The 19,053-nt window shown below is 38.1% G+C and overlaps 1 protein-coding gene across 5 annotated transcripts in view; it reads left to right on the forward strand.

The window, feature by feature from the left end:
• The window catches only part of LOC308700779 (traf2 and NCK-interacting protein kinase), a 78,696-nt gene that overhangs the window by 58,349 nt on the left and 1,294 nt on the right, over window positions 1-19,053 (forward strand). For all 5 annotated transcript variants that reach the window (XM_081382553.1, XM_081382555.1, XM_081382554.1 and 2 more), the window contains 6 exons: window positions 87-242; window positions 1,121-1,264; window positions 4,327-4,461; window positions 5,002-5,102; window positions 7,887-8,036; window positions 16,677-16,836. In XM_081382553.1, coding sequence (XP_081238679.1) covers window positions 87-242; window positions 1,121-1,264; window positions 4,327-4,461; window positions 5,002-5,102; window positions 7,887-8,036; window positions 16,677-16,836 — 846 coding nt within the window. The remainder of the gene's footprint in view (window positions 1-86; window positions 243-1,120; window positions 1,265-4,326; window positions 4,462-5,001; window positions 5,103-7,886; window positions 8,037-16,676; window positions 16,837-19,053) is intronic.

A 19,053-nucleotide genomic window follows, 5' to 3' on the forward strand; every position in this document is an offset into this window, starting at 1 on the left:
GAGTCTGATGCCCACTGACCTGTATAAATGTCAGTAAACAGTGAGTAAAATGTCAGTGTATGAAACACATGCATCTCTCTTGTCAGTGAATGGCAGGTGTGAGCCGTGTGTTAGACAGCCCCACAGGAAGGGCTCTGTGGTGAACGTCAACCCCACCAACATTCGACCTCAGAGCGACGCCCCAGAGATCCGCAAATATAAAAAGAAGTTCAATGCTGAGATCCTCTGCGCTAGCCTGTGGGGTGAGACATCTTCATATATACACATCACACTTCAGAAATACATTTGCCTGTTCCTGCTTAAATCAAATGTAAAAGAATAAAATAAATGAATGTCATATGGAATGTTTTGAAACTCTAAAACAAAGCAAAAGACAGAACCGGGATGGTGTCACCTGCCATGATTGACATCTGCTCAATAAGTAATACTTAACTTCACTATCAAACTGTGAAAATCACTGTAATGCACACTTCATTTTATGTTCACTTCACTGTTATATTATTGAAATTGTAAAGCTGAAATGAAATCTACTTTGTTAATTGTTTGTATAATAATATGGAGCAAAATACCTACTGTTTTTCATCAAAATCAGCAGTCCTCTGAGAAAAATTGTCCCGTCCTGTTTACGGATGATTTTTTCATTTTTCATTTCATTTCACATCTTTTCATTATATATTTTGACCTTCGTTGAATTTTGTTACTATTTTATTATGGAATGAAAACTTTTGGCCACATTTCTGCATGTTGAAATTTTAATCAGTTCGGAGAGTCCAGTCATTGACTGCTCAGAATGATTGTAATTGTATCTCATATATATGATTTATTTCAGTGAGTTTGCTGATGCACACATGGCCCACATCCAGTTACACACTGTAGACACTCCCATCTCAGCAAAGATATCAGTCACATCAGTACATGAAATGACAGGCTTCCTGTGTTAATGACTCTAACTGAACAACTTGTAATCTCACCCATTTATTACATGATAAACTTGCCGTTATCAATGTGTATTTTTTGTCTTGTTCAAAGCAGGTATTGCATGCAGTGAAAATGTTGTTTTAATTGATATAATTGAGGCAGATCTGTCTTTCCTCACTATGACTGTTGTGTGTGTGTTTAGGTGTGAATCTGTTGGTGGGCACAGAGAACGGCCTGTGGCTGCTGGACCGCAGTGGTCAGGGCAAAGTTTACTCTCTCATCAGCCGAAGACGCTTCCAACAGATGGACGTACTGGAGGGGCTCAATGTACTCATCACTATATCAGGTACATACTCTACACAAAGCACTTTACTACAACAGATAGTATTCTTATATTTGTACTAGCAAATGAATGAACAAAATCTAGAGTTTTTGGCAAATCCTGCAAGAGACTTGACCACAAGACTGAAAAAGCTTTATGATATTGATAGTTTGGGATCTAAATTCTAGTTGGAGGAGCCACGCTTGAAGCTGAGATCAAATGTCACCATACAAAGAAAGTCTTGGGACAAAGAAAAGAGTTTTGTACTACTAAAAACAGCACCAAAACCTCATAATATTACTCAGCCAACATACACACATAACAACTCTCTGAAATATTTTAGCATGTTAATGGATATGACCATTTTAAAGGGGTAGTTTTCCCAAAATGTTTAATTCTTTTAAAAATGATTTTAAAAAATCACCTACTCACCCACATGTCATTCCAGTATGACTCTCTTTCTTCTGTGGAATGCAATAGAAGATATTTGGAATGTTGGTAACCAGTTTCGGTTCCCATTGACTTCCATTGTTTTTGTCTAGTTGTACATGTGAAAACATACTGAATGGAATTGCATGAGTGAATTCATTGTCTCTCTTACAAAGCTCATGGAAACACAATATTCTCATTCGTGGAATAGTTTGCTTAAAAACTAACTTTGAAGTGCATTTCTCATGCTAAACTTGCTTATATGTTCCATTAGTACATTCAAATATGTGGTTTCTCATGCATGATTGAACTCATTGATATGAACACATTAAGACGAAACTCATATTTATTTGCAAACAAAAGGCATACATTCCATTTGTCTCACATTATATTTGTTTCACACAACTTATAACCCATTACCTATGATAGTATCGTATGGTAAATGCATATTCTTGGTTGAGTGACACTGCTTTCTGAAAAGAGTAACTTGCCCCTTCAGTAACTTCAGTGTTTGCCCCTTTGTGAATATGTATGCATATGTATGACCGATCTCACTGCTTTCTCTTACTAAACTCATTCCAATGCCTTTTCACTTTCACTCTGTTCCCTCAAAAGCAATTTGTCTTTGTGCTGCTGCTATTGATGTTATAAAAAAAACATATTTTCACACTAACTTTGCTTATATGCGTGTAATTATTTCACTCTTTACATCATATACACAACTTGTTAAACATCAGACATGCTTTGAACTTTGTGTATGGTTGCTTCAATTAGGAATTGATAAATGCAGACCAAGCAACAGTGTTTTGTAGGGGTGTAACAGTATATTATGTCATAATATATCGCAATACAAAAATGCAACAATATGTATTGTGGATAGTTCACCCAAAATAATAATTACTGTGTGAGAAAGTTTGCAGAGTTTTAGTGTCAGTACTACATTAAACTACTATATATAATGTTGAATATAATGTATAATAATGCAATCTGGGAATATTTGTGGGTCCTGATAATGCCAAATGTCTTATGTTACCAGTAAAAGTGGCCTACATTATTTTAAATATATCTAGTCAGTGACAGAGTGCAAGCATATTCGTCTAAAATAATTCTGTATTTTCAGCTTCAGAATCATGAATATTGTTATTCTGGTGTCTCTATTGTCCTGTGCATTGGGTTTCCAGCACCAAGTCCAAGCCTAATCATTTACACCCACAATGTAATACCAAATTTAGCATTTTAATCAACAGTACATCTCAGTATCAATAATACAATAATAGCTCAGTATCGTGATGTGTATCGAATTGTGACATGATGGTATTGTTACACCCCTAGGACCCTATCTTGCACCCAGCGCAATTGACTTTGTACACTGACGCATGTATCATTCCTATTTTGCACCCGACGCACAGCGGACTTTTCCCTCCACAGACGCACATCGGTAAATTATTAAAAACCTAGTCTAAAGTCAGTGGCGTGTTATTCAGCTGCTATTTTAAGGGTGCATGCTTGGCCATAATGTAGCGTGTGCACAACGCGCAAACACTTTGCTTCTCTCATCTACACAGGCAGCAGTTCCCATTTTTGCAAACCATACATAATTACAAGGAAAAATATTCCACACGAGGGAAATCATTGTGGTGTCCATGAAGATGTGAAAAAAATAGGCATAAATCTAGCTTACACATTTACCCAAATTATTATACGCCTGTTTAACCGAAGCTAATTTGGGTGGGTTTCTCTCATCCCCATACAATGTCACTTCTCTGTCTTTTACGGCCCTGACGAGAACGTTGGTCTCCTCGGCTGTGAACCGCTCCTGGCGTGCGCCTGGCAAATCCACTATTATAATAGCAATCCGCCATGGAACAAGCGCGCATGCTCTTAAAGGGAATGTGAGATGACCCTCTGATTGGTTTATTTCACGTTACGCCCAAACCACACCTATGAATAATGAAGCTACTTCAGACCAACCCATTTTAGATTTGCGTCGGGTGCAAGACCCGCCAAGACCCGCCCACAAGGTTAATTGCGTTTCAGATCGTTAAAATATGGCCCATAGTGTTTTTTGATTTGGAATTTTGGGCGTAAATGTTGGAAAAAGATTTGTTGATAAATTGATCATGTGACACTGAAGACTGGAGTAATGATGCTGAAAATTCAGCATTGCCTTTTAAAATAGTAGTCACATCTATTTATATAGCACTTTTTACAATACAGATTGATTCAAAGCAGCTTTATAGAGATAACAGGGAAATAATGCAAAAAAGTTTTCCTCTGGTCAATGAATGAACAGTGTATGATTATGATTCAGGCAGCATTACAGGTCAGAAGTCAGATTGGTTTGGAACAATCAGAATATTATCCAGTTTCATCTGGTTGAAGATCGGAGTCAAGCCGGTATGGAGACGAGTTTGTTGAGGATCAGCAATCGTGTTAATGAAGCCTTCACAGGGGAGAGTCTAGTTGACACAAAATACAGTATATTCAAATAGAAAACTAGTAATATTGAACAATTTTATTGCTTACTGTATTTTTTCATCAAGTAAATGCATCTTTGGTGAGCAGAAGAAACCATTCTTTCAAAACCATTGAAACGTTTAACTGGTAGTGTATAGATATAGTTTGAATCTAATTTATTGTTTATTTCTTGTGGAAAGGTAAGAAAAACAAGCTGAGGCTGTACTACCTGTCCTGGCTGAGGAATAAGATCTTGCATAATGATCCAGAGGTGGAAAAGAAACAGGGCTGGACCTCAGTGGGAGACCTGGAGGGATGTGTCAGCTACAAAATAGGTGAGTCCATTTTAAATATGTTTAACAAACATCATTGTGCTACATCTCAGGCAGTTTTACAGTATACAAGGGCTAAACTCCTTTTAGAGCAGACATTCAAGGTAAGCCAATAAAACATACTAAGTATTATAATTAAAAACACTGACAGTTATTATTATACACACACTGCACAGAAATACCTGGTGAACTCAATCTAGCAAACCAGAAGAGGAAGTATTATCAGTCCTGTAAAGTACCAAGTATCCTGACAAGTGTCAGAGACGAGTGTAACGTTACACAGAAGTCACGGTTGGGTATGTACCTCAGTTTTGGGGTCACGGTTTAGTACAATTTGGATACAATAGGAAAGATGGTCAGTTTAGTTTTATTTCCAGTCCATTAGTATATTCTGGCAGCTTTGATTGAGTGGGACAGTGCCATCCTGGCCCTTATGTGGCCTCGCCACTGGTTCTATAATAATCTAGGCTAGAATAGTTTGATAAATGTCTCTCTTGCATGTAATCTCCATTTTGATTATCATTTAACACTAACTTCTTTCAGTTCGGTATGAAAAAATCAAGTTCCTGGTCATCGCCTTGAGGAGCGCTGTGGAGATCTATGCATGGGCTCCCAAGCCATACCACAAGTTCATGGCTTTCAAAGTAAGTCTCGTATGCTAGTAGAGATGATCTCTGTGAAATGTCACAAAGTATGGCAAAACATTTTTAGTTATATTTCATAACTGAAAAATTAATACAAAGAGGAAATTATAAGAAACGAAAGAGATTGATATTACCACCATGCCAAAGAAGTCACATTATCATTAAAAATGAGTAATTATTAAATGTAAGGTTCATTAGTTAACATTAGTTAATGTATTAACTAACTACCATGAACTAACCATGAGCAATACATTTGTTACAGTATTTATTAATCTTTGTTAATATTAGTTAATAAATATACAGCTGTTCATTGTTTGTTCATGTTAGTTCACAGTGCATTAACTAATGTTAACAAATACAACCTTTAATTTTAATAATGTATTAGTTAATATTAACGAAGATTAATAAAAGATGTACAGTAGAAGTATTGTTTATTCTTAGTACATGTTATCTAAGGTAGTTAACTAATGTTTACTAATGAACCTTATTGCAAAGTGTTACCTATTAAATTATAAAACATTTGTGCATCATAGAAGTATTTGTCATACTGCCCATAAGTTATGCTGATTTTACTTTAAAAAAAATTAGCTACCGAGCAAGTTAACTATAGCTTTCCTGTAGCTCAAACAGTAGAGCATTGGTGCTTAGGTCATGGGTTCATTTCCCAGGGAAAGCAAGAACTGATAAGAATGTAAATGTGTACCTTGAAATGTGTAAAAGTGTAAGCCGCTTTGGATAAAAGCGTCTGCCAAATGCATAAATGTAAATGTAAACTACGTCAGAAAAGCTGTGCCAAAAAGTCCTTATTAATCAATAATCTGCCCCAGTCATAATTTGTGTGAAAATGAACAAAGGTTTTTGGTGTTTTACTGCCACTAGTGTTCATTTCACCTGGAAACCACAGTGAATTTTAAAGAAAAGGTTGAAACATAAAGCTCTTGAAAGGTTTCTGAGATTCCTAGTACAGTACGTCCATAATTGCTTTGGCTCAGGAGGCAGTTATGGTCATAACCATACTTTCTAATGTGATGTTTCTAATTACCTGCTGTTTACATTTATATATTCTTCCATTTGAAAAAAGAAAAGAAAAAAGGATAGGATAGTGTAATGATAGATAATGTAACTGGGGTGTTTTTGGAAATGGGTCATTTTTGAGTACGTGCCCTACTTCACTGCTGTCCTGTGAGACTAACTCTACTTCTGACATGAAGTTCTGCCGTTTATATTTATAACATTTAGATCAGATTGTTGTCCTTCCCATTTTTATGGACATGAAAACATAGTATGTTTACAAAATGTCATTGAAAATATGTTCTTTTTTCAAAGAAATTGTTAACTGAAGCTGGCTTGCTCAGTTTAGTGTAGCAATGGGCATCATGTTTCGCTGCTGTTCTTGACGGATAAATGAAACGTGAAATGCATTTATTTTTTTATTTTTTTTGACACCAAATGAGTTTTAATGCTGCTAAATATGAACACTCTGGGAAAAAGTTTGTAATTATGATTGCATCGGTAATGCATCAGGAATGAACACATGCTCTTTGTGGCTGCAAATTTCGGACTGAGTGCGTCGACACACACAATTAATTGTCCTTCATGCAACACATGATCTTATATATGTTGTTCCACACATCACCCCTGTACGTGATCTGATCATCATTTAAAATCAGGTGATTGCTCACTGAAGATGTCATCACCAAAGATGACATTGTTCAAAGCTCTGGGAAGTCTTATCACAGTTGACAAGTCAAGGCACAAGTTCATCTGTCAAAGTGGAGAACAGTGAACATGGATGTAAAACCTTCAGATGACACACTGCTCAAGTCTCTGTGTGTTGTTCTTTTATTTATGGTTTATTAGGACACAAATGTTTATAATGGCATGGGTATTACAACGTAAACATGGTTAATGAGGATACTTTCTGTGTCCTCGTAAAGCAAAAGGCTTAAAAAAACAAACTAAACTGTGTTTTTGTTTTTATTGAAAAAAAAGCAAAAGTTTTCTGTGATGGGTAGGTTTAGGGGCAGGGGTTGTTTACACAACACCGTTTTCAACTAAAAATGGAAGACTTTTTATGCGTTTTGGGTGTCTGGAAATGCAAACTTTTGAAAATGGGTTTCAAAGTGCAAGTTTTCTCCGTGTAAACAACAAAAAGGTGAATCTCTGAAGACGATGATGTCGTGCACATGCGTATTAAATGTTCAGTCTATAGTGTTTCGTCGCCATCTAATGGCCTGGCAGCAGAATACAGCGTTTTTATTCGTTTTCGCAGATCCGTGTGAATGGGGATCGTTTTGACAATGATGTAGGCGGAAAACGCAAAGGAAAAACTTCTCCATTTTAAGCATATCATTGTCGTATAAACGTAGCCTTAGTGTAAGGGATAGAATATACAGTTTGTACAGTATAAAAAAACATTACTTCTATCTCCATAGTCCCCGTAAACCACATATACGCGTGTGTGTGCGTGCGTGCGTGCGTGCGTGCAGTTTAGAGTAACTGTACAGTTTGCAGTTCCGTTCACAAATCACAAATTTTCTGAAAATGTATGTGTGAGTCGGGTTTTGGAATGTGACTTGTTTTATGAATCACAGTATTAAATTGAAGCAGTTAGAAACAATATTAGACCTGACAGTAAACTGTCAATCAGTCTATTAGTGGAGAAACTCACCTGAAAAAATAAATGAATAAAAAATGAAATAATTTTTGGCACTAGATTTTATGTCCATCCTTTGTTTATTTTTCAGTAGATGAGTAACTCATTTGTTTTTTATCTTCGGTCAGTCCTTCAGCTCACTGCCTCAGAAGCCCCTCTCAGTTGACCTGACGGTGGAGAATGGACAGCGGTTAAAGGTCATCTATGGGTCTCACTATGGCTTTCATGCTGTTGATGTGGATTCAGGGACGCCCTTCGATCTGTACCTGCCCAGTCATGTGAGTATCCCAGCAAGCACTTGTCTACACCTGCAGTCGTGCAACTGTCTGTTGTAATTAGATTTTTTTTAGGTAATACTAGCATGCTAGGTCACTGAAAAAATCAAGCAAACATCTAATGGGGTCAGCTGTAACATTGTGTTAAAATAAATGGCCCAGTGTTGTCTGCACTGATGGTGGGACAATGTTTAGTGGATCTGTCACCACTGAACATGGTTAAGAGCATAAATTCACAAAAACACTTAACTGATACATACAGTACTGTATGCATACATTAAAACTATTTGAACAGTCACAGTATAAAATGTGTCAGAATAATTTATTTAGCATTTTGAAAATGAGTGTCCCGGCATAGTACTGCTCCTGTTTTATAGGAAGTACAGGTTTTTTTATTTGTTTGTTTGTTATTTTACAATCACTTTTGCACTAATTTCAGAACTGAGATGTCATGTTTAAAAACTCAGAACGGCCTTCATCTTATTCATGTCTTTTAAAGAAACCTTGCACTTGTAGAATAATTTGTTTCTCATCATGAAATACCTTTGTGAAATTCAGTATCAGTGTCAGTATCTTGTTTGTGGGAGATCTAAATTAATGTTCCTGTGTAGTTGTTTGTACAATCATTAAATATTGTTGTACAATACATGTGATATTTCATCGTGGTACTACATGTAAATACTGTAAAAGAGCTAGAAGAGAGAATATTACAGTAAGGCTGCTCCCTCATAGTCGACTAAACGTTAATTGACAAAAAGAAGCTTGGTCAACTAAATTTTAATCAGTCGGTTAGTGACAAAAGAAAAGAAAAACGTTGTCACGTAGTGATAGATCGCTAGTATGGCTGTTCGGGCAGAAAATCTGCAAACTAGCACGTGTGTTCTGTGAATTAAAGGGTTAGTTCACCCCAGAATGAAAATTCTATTATTAATTAATCACCCTTAAGTCGTTCCAAACCCGTAAGACCTTTGTTCAACTTCAGAACACAAATGAAGATATTTCTGATGAAATCCGAGAGCTTTCTGACCCCCTTATAGACTGCAAAGTAACGACCACTTTCAAGGCCCAGAAAGGAAGTGAAGACATCGTTAAAATAGTCCATGTGACTCCAGTGGTTCATGCTTAATGTTATGAAGCGACGAGAATACTTTTTGTGTGCAAAAAACAAACAAAACTAATGACTTTATTGAAGAATTTCTTCTCTTCTGTGTCATTCTCCTATGCTGTAGATGTAGTAAATACACTGCAGTGCTTCTGGGTTTTGCGTTTGCTGCCATAGGCTATATTTTGTTTATTAATTTTTATATAATAGTATATAATTGTGTTTAAAGGTCCCATTGCATGGATTATTTTATTATTTTAAAATGTTTCCTGGGGTGCCCTTATAATGTTAGTATGTTTTTTAGATCAAAAGTTGTTATAATTTAGAAATAAAAGGCATATTTCCTAGCCTAATTTTAGCCTCTGATTTGAACGCTCTGTTTGAAGGGGCGTGTCTGCTGTGAGACTTAAGTATAAACGCCCACTGCTGTGATTGGCTGACATGCTTGAATATGAAATATCTAGCATTACATGTGGAACTCTCTCGAAAACTTTTACTATTACAGCTATTATACGTTTTTACTATCGAGATTAACGAATCGTGACAAGTATTTAGACATTATCCCATCACATAAAAGGTTGCAGTGATGAGCATTGAGCAGATGAGAGCCTGTTGATCGCATGAATGACAGTTCCTTGCAACACAGTTTCTGCACTCTCATTAATGCTTTCACCAATGCAAACATGAGGTAAGTACAGTAAGAGCTTTGTTGTGCAGCATAACAGTGTCATTGATTTCATAACGAGTTTTGGCAAGTGTCCAGCGCTGTGTGATTGACAGCTTGTGCGATTGGAAAGGGATTGTTCTTTGATCACTGTCTGTATATATATTAATCACAGTTTAAGTAAGATTATTTTCATCCTACTAAGAGAAACGATGTGAAGTTGATCGTTTAGTCACTGGCTTGATTTACTGATGCATAAACAGTATTGAACGACTTTGAGAGAAAGATTATCTGTCTGAACTTGAACAATTACACATCAGAAATTCATATAACCCACTGGTTCTTCAGAGGCTCGGATGAAGGAACTAAAAAAATACTTTTGTGTTCATTTGTACATCCAAACACTGAGCAACTGCCATGCTTCGCTTGTTTGCAAGCCATGATGTCTCTCAAGGAAAAACCATTATCGCGCTCGCGTAGCTCATTTTCTCATGGGCGGGACAAATTTTCTTTGCGGGCAAAGAAGAGAAAGGGGAGATTTCTCGATTCGCCTGTCTGAGCTTTCATTTTCTCAAAAATACCCAGGGCTTGGTTTACACACATCAAAACGTCTAGCCACTGGGGGACCATAGACAGGCTAGGGAAACTCTTATTAAGGTTAAAAAACCTCATAAAGTGAAATTTTCATGCAATGGGACCTTTAAGTTCAGACCTCTGAGTTTTCATTCAATGTTAAAGGGATACTTCAGGATTTAGCATTAAGCTTTGTATTAGTAGAAAACCTGTAGTATTTTCGAATTACCATGCTTTCCACCCTCATATCCCCCTGAGACAAGAGATTTATGTATTTTTTCGTCTGGAAAAAATCCTCCGATGACGCAAAAATCGTCATTTTGCGTCATCGGAGGATTTTCTGGCCAGAGGCTAAAGACTACAGCCAGTAGATGGCGTTGTTCCGCATGTTTTCCTCATAGAGGGTGGGATCTCCCTCACAGAATGTACACACAGTCAGCCGTCTTTCTTTGGAAGCTAAGCTAGCAGGCTCTTGTTCTGTGGAGAAAGCTGAATAGTTGGAGAAAGCTGAGTAAGTAGGGGTTACCATCTTCCTTTTCCCGGACTTGTCCGGCCGTCGAGATCGTTCAAAATGTCCGGGATTCAGCTTTTGCTTTCTGCGGTCGCCATTCATTGTTTACATGCACACCTTTTGTTTCAATCTAACTGAATTCATTCCGATTGGTGAATCTGAATGTAGTGTTTACATGAACGCTAAACAAGTGATCGGTTGATGTGCGTTTTACCCTTGCTAAGAAAATTCCCGCTCCTCCGTGAGAGATGGGAGACCCGGCGCGTCTCAGTAATGATGCCACCGGCCTCGCGCTGTTCTCCCGCAGCCGTCAGCCTCGTCCTACTCGCCACAGTAAACATGATGAATGAATGGCGACTGTAGAACACAAAAGCCGAATCCCTGACATTTTGGGCGATCTCTAGAGATCCCTGGCAAATCCCTGGCAAACTCATCACATAGGCTAAGTTAGCCTTGTTGTTTTCAACTGGCAGCGAAGCAAGTGCATTCTGGGAGTTGTTGTCTTTCATCCACATGAGCCAAAAATACATTTTCTGGCTTTTCTCAGTCTAGAAAGCTCCAAATTCAAACATTTCTTCACATTTCTTCTACTTAAATGACCTATTTTAAATACACATTCATCTTCCCAGAGGTGAAGTATCCCTTTAAGGTTACTTGTCCATCAGCCTGATTATGTTTGCACTGATATTTCTCTTTTAAGTGTTTCAGTTTGCTGTATATTTATTTATTTGTTTGTTTATAATTTATATTTATGTCTTACATTTTTTTATATTTTCGTTGGCTGTTATTTATATTATAGGTTATTTAGTTTGATCTCAAAATAAGTCTTAATATCAGAAAGTTCATGCAATGTTTGCTGGTGTCGCTGCGGCAAGCTTTATGTATGTGCTATATTGCTTAATTTATATTTTAAATGCTCATTATTATGTGTTGTTTGTGTTGCCTGTCTGGCTTACTTTAAAAGCAAAACAAAGAATTGATAACTGTACCTCTATATTTCCATCAACCCTACCTTGTGTATTTGGCCAGAGATTCTCGTTACAAGGGTCCAGAAACACACAGTCGTTTCAAATCTGAAAACATAATAATTCAGATTTCTGTTTAACCCTAATAGCACAGAGCAGCTGAGACATCACATAACCACAATTTTGTACCATCATACTGTAGATAGATATTTTGCACCTTTACTTTGTTTCACAAGTAATCAAAATGATCTTGGTTTTGGGGTGAAATTTGGCTTGGGTGTGTTTTCGTGAGATTCACCCTTAAACAAAAGCAGGCATATGAAAATGCTGTCACCACATCACACTCGTTTTCCTTCTACCAAACGCTACAGTTTAGAGATGGCATAAATATGAACAGCATGTAGAACAAAATGTAATGTGTGAAAAATGTGATGCTATAGAGCTGCATTTGACTGTATTGCTGACTTCCCCACACACCCACACAGTAGTGTATCATTTACAGTGAGGAAGAGCGAAGACCGTAGTGTTCATCCACCACCCCCTCCTAGCTACGGCCCACACTCCTCTGAGGTGTCCCACATAGTTACGGACTAGTTCACCCTCACAATGTGTGTGTGTGTGTGTGTGTGTGTGTGTGTGTGTGTGTGTGTGTGTGTGTGTGTGTGTGTGTGTGTGTGTGTGTGTGTGTGTGTGTGTGTGTGTGTGTGTGTGTGTGTGTGTGTGTGTGTGTGTGTGTGTGTGTGTGTGTGTGTGTGTGTGTGTGTGCTAGTTTCTCCAAACTGATCTCTCGTCCTAAAATAACTCTGCAGCCTTTGCTATGTTCCCAAAGCATAAGCCCATTGAAATGACCTGGTATTTCACAGCGTTTTTTCTTTTCTTCTAATAACAGGCAGTAGATAAATTTAGAGTTGAACTAGCGGCAAGAAACAGAACTGGAAGCTGGGCGGCACTAAATCATGTAGCCTTCCATATCAACATTTTCTCATTCATTCCCTCCCATTCTCTCTTGTTCATTCTGTCACTTTTTTCATATTCTCACACACATTGCTTTTAATGCAATTGCATTTTTCCATCTTTCGCGTAGTTGTTGGCTTTCACTTGCACACACTCATTAGCGAAGTCCTTCCACACTCAAGCTGCTCTTTGCGTGGTGTAATTCTGCTTCTCCCACTTGGGAACACACTCTCTGTTTGTGTCGGTGTGTTTGCGCGGCTGGCGCTCATGAGAATCCCGCGGCAGAGGATAAGGATTTCTCTGCGGCTCTGGATGCCCGTATTGATGCTCAGGATTGTGGTGGCTCTACAGAGGGATGGCAGTACAGTGTGTGTGAATTTATTTCTGAGTCAGGCAAGTATAGTGTGATTGTGGAAATGACATAGACATGTAAGTACAAATGATTGAGAATATCTATTCTAATGCTTTGTAGTCGCTTAAAAAGTGGTTACATTTTTTTTTTTTTAAGCTAAGCCAAAGGTAACGCATAACTTTTAATATTAAAATGTGTTTAACCTCATTCTTGTTATTGAATGAACTAAATTACATGGTCATTGCATTTATTTAAAAGTGATGTGTGATAAAGATTTCACCATAATTTTATTAACTCCTTTCCCCGCCATTGACAGAATTTTCTGTCATTTATGAGATTAACAGAGTTTTCCAGCTTTCCATGTTTTCACTTGCACTTTTACGCATCTCCTGAAACAGTAAAGAATCTTCGGATCAAATCACTGGCAAAAAAAAAGAAGCAAAAACAAGCGATAAAAGCATCGCTTATGCATGTTGTAGTCTTTGAAAAAAAGAGATTTTCTTAACTTTTAAATTATATATATATATATAAAACTTAGCCACATTCAAGTGTTATTTAAAAAAAGCATCAATGCAAAAAATGCATGAAGCTAGATGTTTTTTGTTTTGTTTTAAAGCAAAGGCTCTGTTCTTTCTTTGATATATTGCATGTTCAGATATTCATACAACAAAATATTCTGGTTGCCAATTTTGTGAAATTTATCAAAAACACTGGCTGCGGCTGGCAACTTTTTTTTCTTTAAATGCTGGCGGGGAAAGAGTTACCACTAAAATAATGAAGTAGAGGTGGGGCGATATACCAGTAGACCAGATGAACCGAGAATTTGGACTATCGTCTCTATAGCGGTTATGCTCACGTGATGTTGCTGTGCTGCGTGGTCACGAAAGCTTATCATTTGCTACGTTTGTTTTTAAGCATTGCGGTTTAAAAACAAGTGTTTTAAAACTGTTAAAATGCAATAAGCGGCGAAAAAGAACTATATGTGCACACTGTCTAAGAGATGGTTTCTGAACGCTGTCTGAGAGACGCTGCATGATTGAAAACATGAAAACATGGGTACTGAACTGAGTTCTTGTTGCCGCCTTATTGGGATTCAAGAGTTGAATACATATACTTGTTTGTCAAAATGCCGTCTTTCCAAGTATCCTCGTAAACAGTAATTTATGTCTTTAGGGCTGTATGTCTTTCCTATGGCCTCAGTCTTGACCACATGACCACATTTTTAACAGCAATAAAACCATCTTATCTGATGGTAGTCATGGTTCTTGCCCTAGTTGGGGATGGAACCATAGTGAGTTTTAAAGATTATTTGTTAAATATCCCAAATAATTGTGTCTGATTTGTCTCAGTCGTTATACTATGGAGGGACAGAAAGCTCTCGGATTTCATATAAAATATCTTAATTTGTGTTCTGAAGATGAAAGCAGGTCTTACTGGTTTGGAATGACATGAGGGTGAGAAATTAATTATAGAATTTTCATTTTTGGGTGAACTAACCGTTTAAACTAAATTGCCACCAAAATAGGCACCAGAATAAACCAGTAGGGTTAAATGAAGTTGAAAAGGCATTAAACAAATGTCTAAAGAAGAAATAAACAACAGTAAAAAAAGTAAAAATAACAAAAAATTGTTCTGTCTGGATCTTTAAGTATGCAACCCGCCCCATGTGCCCAGCCCATAGGGAAACATGCAGCACAACCCAGAAGTGGGTAACAGCTGAGCCATTGAGAAGGTTGGAGGAAAGCCTTACCCATTACCTGGATCAAAATCAATCATTCAAACTATAAAAATAAATGGTAAAGTAAACCAAGGTGAGGCCGGTGGAGATGAACATCATGGCGGAGCAAAAGACCATTGGGGATCAGGCAGGTGGCCATGACGGAGCTGAAGACCAAGGTGAAGCTGTCATGGCTGAAGAACACCAGGGCGAAGCCAACAGAGTTGGAGATCACAGTGTGGATGAAGACCTTGGGACCTACAGGACCACCAGACTTGGAAGCAACCAGACATGGGACACTGAAATTGAGACCACCAGACTGGGGAATGTTGAACTTAGGAACTCCAGGACTACCTGAAGAACATGAGAACAATGAACATGGAACCACCGGACTTGGGTCCTCCAGGGCAACTTAGACTTGGGAGGACAACTGGACGATGGTTAACCTGACTTTGGACCTCCTGGACAGATGTTGCAACCTCTGGGGGTGCTGCAGTGGACACCACTGTCTCTGTGCCAGATGGAGAAGTGTGCATGGCACACACACATCGGATGGTGGCAGCCATCATTAGAAGCACTGAGGACACTGAAAGAAACTCTGGGACCCCTGGACTTAGGACCTTCAGGACCACTGGACTTGGGACTTCCAGGGCTACTGGACATGGGACCATCGGATTTAGGACCTCTAGGACCACTGGACTTGGGGCAGTGGACACTGTGACTTCTGTGTCAGATGGGGAAATGTACATGGCCCACAGACACATCAGAAGCACTGAAGAGAGTGGAAAGACCTCTGGGAGCACTGGACTCGGGACCCTTCAGGATCACTAACATAAACATATGTTATACATTATTAGACAAGTTACATTCATTTTATTAACAGTAATATAATTAAATCAATTGGTATTATAAAAAAGATGTTTATTTAATCAGTTATAAGCTATAAGTTATTTATGACAATATATTTGGGATTTTCAAATCTTGCTTTTCTAGAAAATGATGTTCTATCTGCTCCTCTCTTTAAAAAAACTTAATTAAAATGACTTAATTATATTATGCATAAATGTCTATGTTAAATATCTCAACTATACATAACATTGACTCTTTACTTACATTTTTTGCTAGTTGCCAGCCATCGCCAGCATTTTCCGTCAATTTGGGGAAGCGCTGTGCATAAATGATCAAAAATTCCATCAATAAAAGGGAAAGAGTTAATGTACTCCAGACATGCATTTTTATCTATAAATATTGTCACAATTCACGTAAACTGCCTGAATCTTTCAACTGATTTTTTTTTAGTTAAATGCTCAAAACCATTCATAAAATAATAGATAGAGAATAATGGTGCTTCAAACATGTTTTCCAATTACGATAAAAACTACTGAATTAAACTCAATAATATTCTGGGTCTGGCAGCTCTATGGAAATTAAATCATCATATTGAAGATGCTGCAGAGAAAACACCTATTTTTTGTGACAGCATGTGATAATATGCTTCCCTAAATTAACACATTATTGAAGAAAACATATAGCCTATGTTTGCAACTTTCAAATGAAAATAGGTAGTCATTTTGTTTTAATATACATTGCCTTAGCATAATAATTGGCTGTAGTACTTTTATGTTACGACCAGCTGACCCCTGCTGTATTACATGCCGTGACCAGTAAATGTACTGAAGAGGAGCTATGGATAATTTGACAGCATGGCATACACACAGTACAGTAGAGTTATGTACTTGTGACCTCTGTATTTGTTAAGGCAGTAACCGTTCTCATCTTTATAACAGAATGTCTGTGTGTTTCAGATCCAAGGTCTGATTCGTCCGCATGCCATCATCATCCTCCCCAGCAGCAGTGGGATGGAGCTGTTGCTGTGTTACGAGGATGAGGGCATCTATATCGACACCTATGGCCGCATCACCAAGGAGACAGTTCTGCAGTGGGGGGAGATGCCCGCCTCTGTCGGTGAGTTTCAGCTCTCAAATGATTTCTCTATAGATAATGCAGCTTCATTTTAATATGTGTGTGTTTTTTTGTTGTTGCTTCTCTTGGTTTTTAATGGAACTGTCTAAAAGCGGTCTGGTCGTAAGCGATTTTTACTGCTCTTGAGGTGCAGTTCTTGTACTGACATGCGAATGAGATTCTAAATACGAAAAAGCAAAACAAGTCATTTGGGTGGATGAGTCATCTTTCAGCCCACTTCCTACATATGAGCAGATTTGTGTGTGGAGAAAGTCACAGCAGTCCTGTGTTAAGACCTGTTCACACCAAGAATAATAAAGTCTTAAAAATCGCACTCTGAGGATCGTTTGTTTCGGAACTTTGTGCATTTTCTCTGTTTGTTCAGTTAATTTAGGCAAATATGAACACGCAAATCACGCTCGGATCCGCACCAAAACAATCGCTCTGAGATCGCCTGATCGAGGTGGTCTCGGCCCGATTGAAAACGAACTATGAGGTGGTTCAGTTGAGGTGAGAAAGCAATCCGACCCAACGAAACCAAGGAACCAAGCGGTATCGTAATTCATAACGGGAAATGTGTTATATAAAAAGCAGCAGTGTCTGATTCTGTGAGTGAGCACATTGCGCCTCTTCATCTTAAAATGTTGTGTAAAATGTTGCTCTTCTCCCTGCACTGCAAGAATACTGTCCCGACGAAGCCTTGATTCCTACTCTAACGGCATTATAAATTAATTTTTAATTTATGGGAATAAATTAATGTGTCCCTGTCCATTCTAGCTTGAATGATGACTGAAACTTTGTATTACTGGCACTTCTCGTGTTTCTTAAGATAAATCACGAAGCGAACTTGTCAGTTCATCTTGATGCAGAGGAAACTCTGAGCAATAAGAGTACAGTTTAATCACATGTGACTTGCCTAAACACATTTTTGTAAGCTTTGAAATGTTGCCTTGTGAAAGTGAACCAAACCAAGAAGAAAATGCTACATTGTAATAAATTATGTTTTATTAACAATGTTCTGACCAATAAGTACGATTGGGGAGGAGATGTCACGAAGATACTCCGTGAACATATACAGACTATGGGGCATGTTCCCTCATTTCACAGGTGCACACACATAGCATACAATTGATTTTTGGGATGCTGGAAAGATATAAAAGGGTTGGGTGCAATATATGTAGGATTATTGTGTGTAAAAATGTGAGACTAAATGTTGTGTTAGTTGAATGTTACCACGACGTTAAGATGGCAATGGTAACATTCAGTGGGGGGGGTGTGAATGTGGCGTGAGCGTGGTCGGAGAACCGCCACTGTTTGGTACAACAATAGACTGTTGGCACGAGCGTGTTTCCTGAACTGTATAGCTGTATTTTTCTACTTATTGTAAAATAAAGTTTGCATTGAACGGATTCCTGCTTGTTCCAGTCACCTCATTGCCTCTAACAGGGGCATATATATCTAGCCGACTCACCTCCGTTCATTGACAGTCTTTTCTGCAACCCTTCCGCCACCCCGCCTCCTCACTCTCGGCTACTTACTATCCCAGCCAGGGATACGGGGAGTACTCTGGGTTCGGGCCACATGCCGAGCTCGGAGCCCTCCCCTGGACAGCACGCCAAATACGCAAATACCTTTACTCTAAAAAGCAAGTGATGTACAGATCTGAAAACGCCCTGCAGAGTCTGTCACCACAACTAGAACATATTGTTGTAATCACTTTCAGAGCTAAATATATGCATTAATGTTCTGAAAACATAACTGAAGCACACTCTTAGAATAAACATACCGTTATCATCTGTTGATGTGGACGCTTGTATCGTTTTTTTTGTTTGTTTTTTTTTTCGTTTTTTTTCTTGGTGTGAACAGGCTTTTAAACATGCTGTGGTCTCAGCTTGGAGGATGTGACAAAAGTTTTCTACTGAGATCATGTGTTCAGTATAATAAACAAGAGACGGTACAAGACTTACATAGTCTCACATTCCCTTACTTTACCAGAGCTCAACTTTAAAGCAGTGTTCCTTAAAAGAGGTTTCAAGACAACTTCATCTCTATAGTGGTTCCAGTCTAGAGTAACTATTAGTAAGACTATTAGTCTTAGATGGAGGAGACTATTGTGTAGAACTTTACATCGTTGAATAACCACATCAGTCTGGCTAATCTTCTCTATGCGGCTCAATGGCAGCAGAGGAATATTTGAATGATCAGTGCTAACACCATTAC

Source organism: Scardinius erythrophthalmus, assembly GCF_964197995.2.
Source record: "Scardinius erythrophthalmus genome assembly, chromosome: 13".
NCBI lineage: Eukaryota > Metazoa > Chordata > Actinopteri > Cypriniformes > Leuciscidae > Scardinius > Scardinius erythrophthalmus.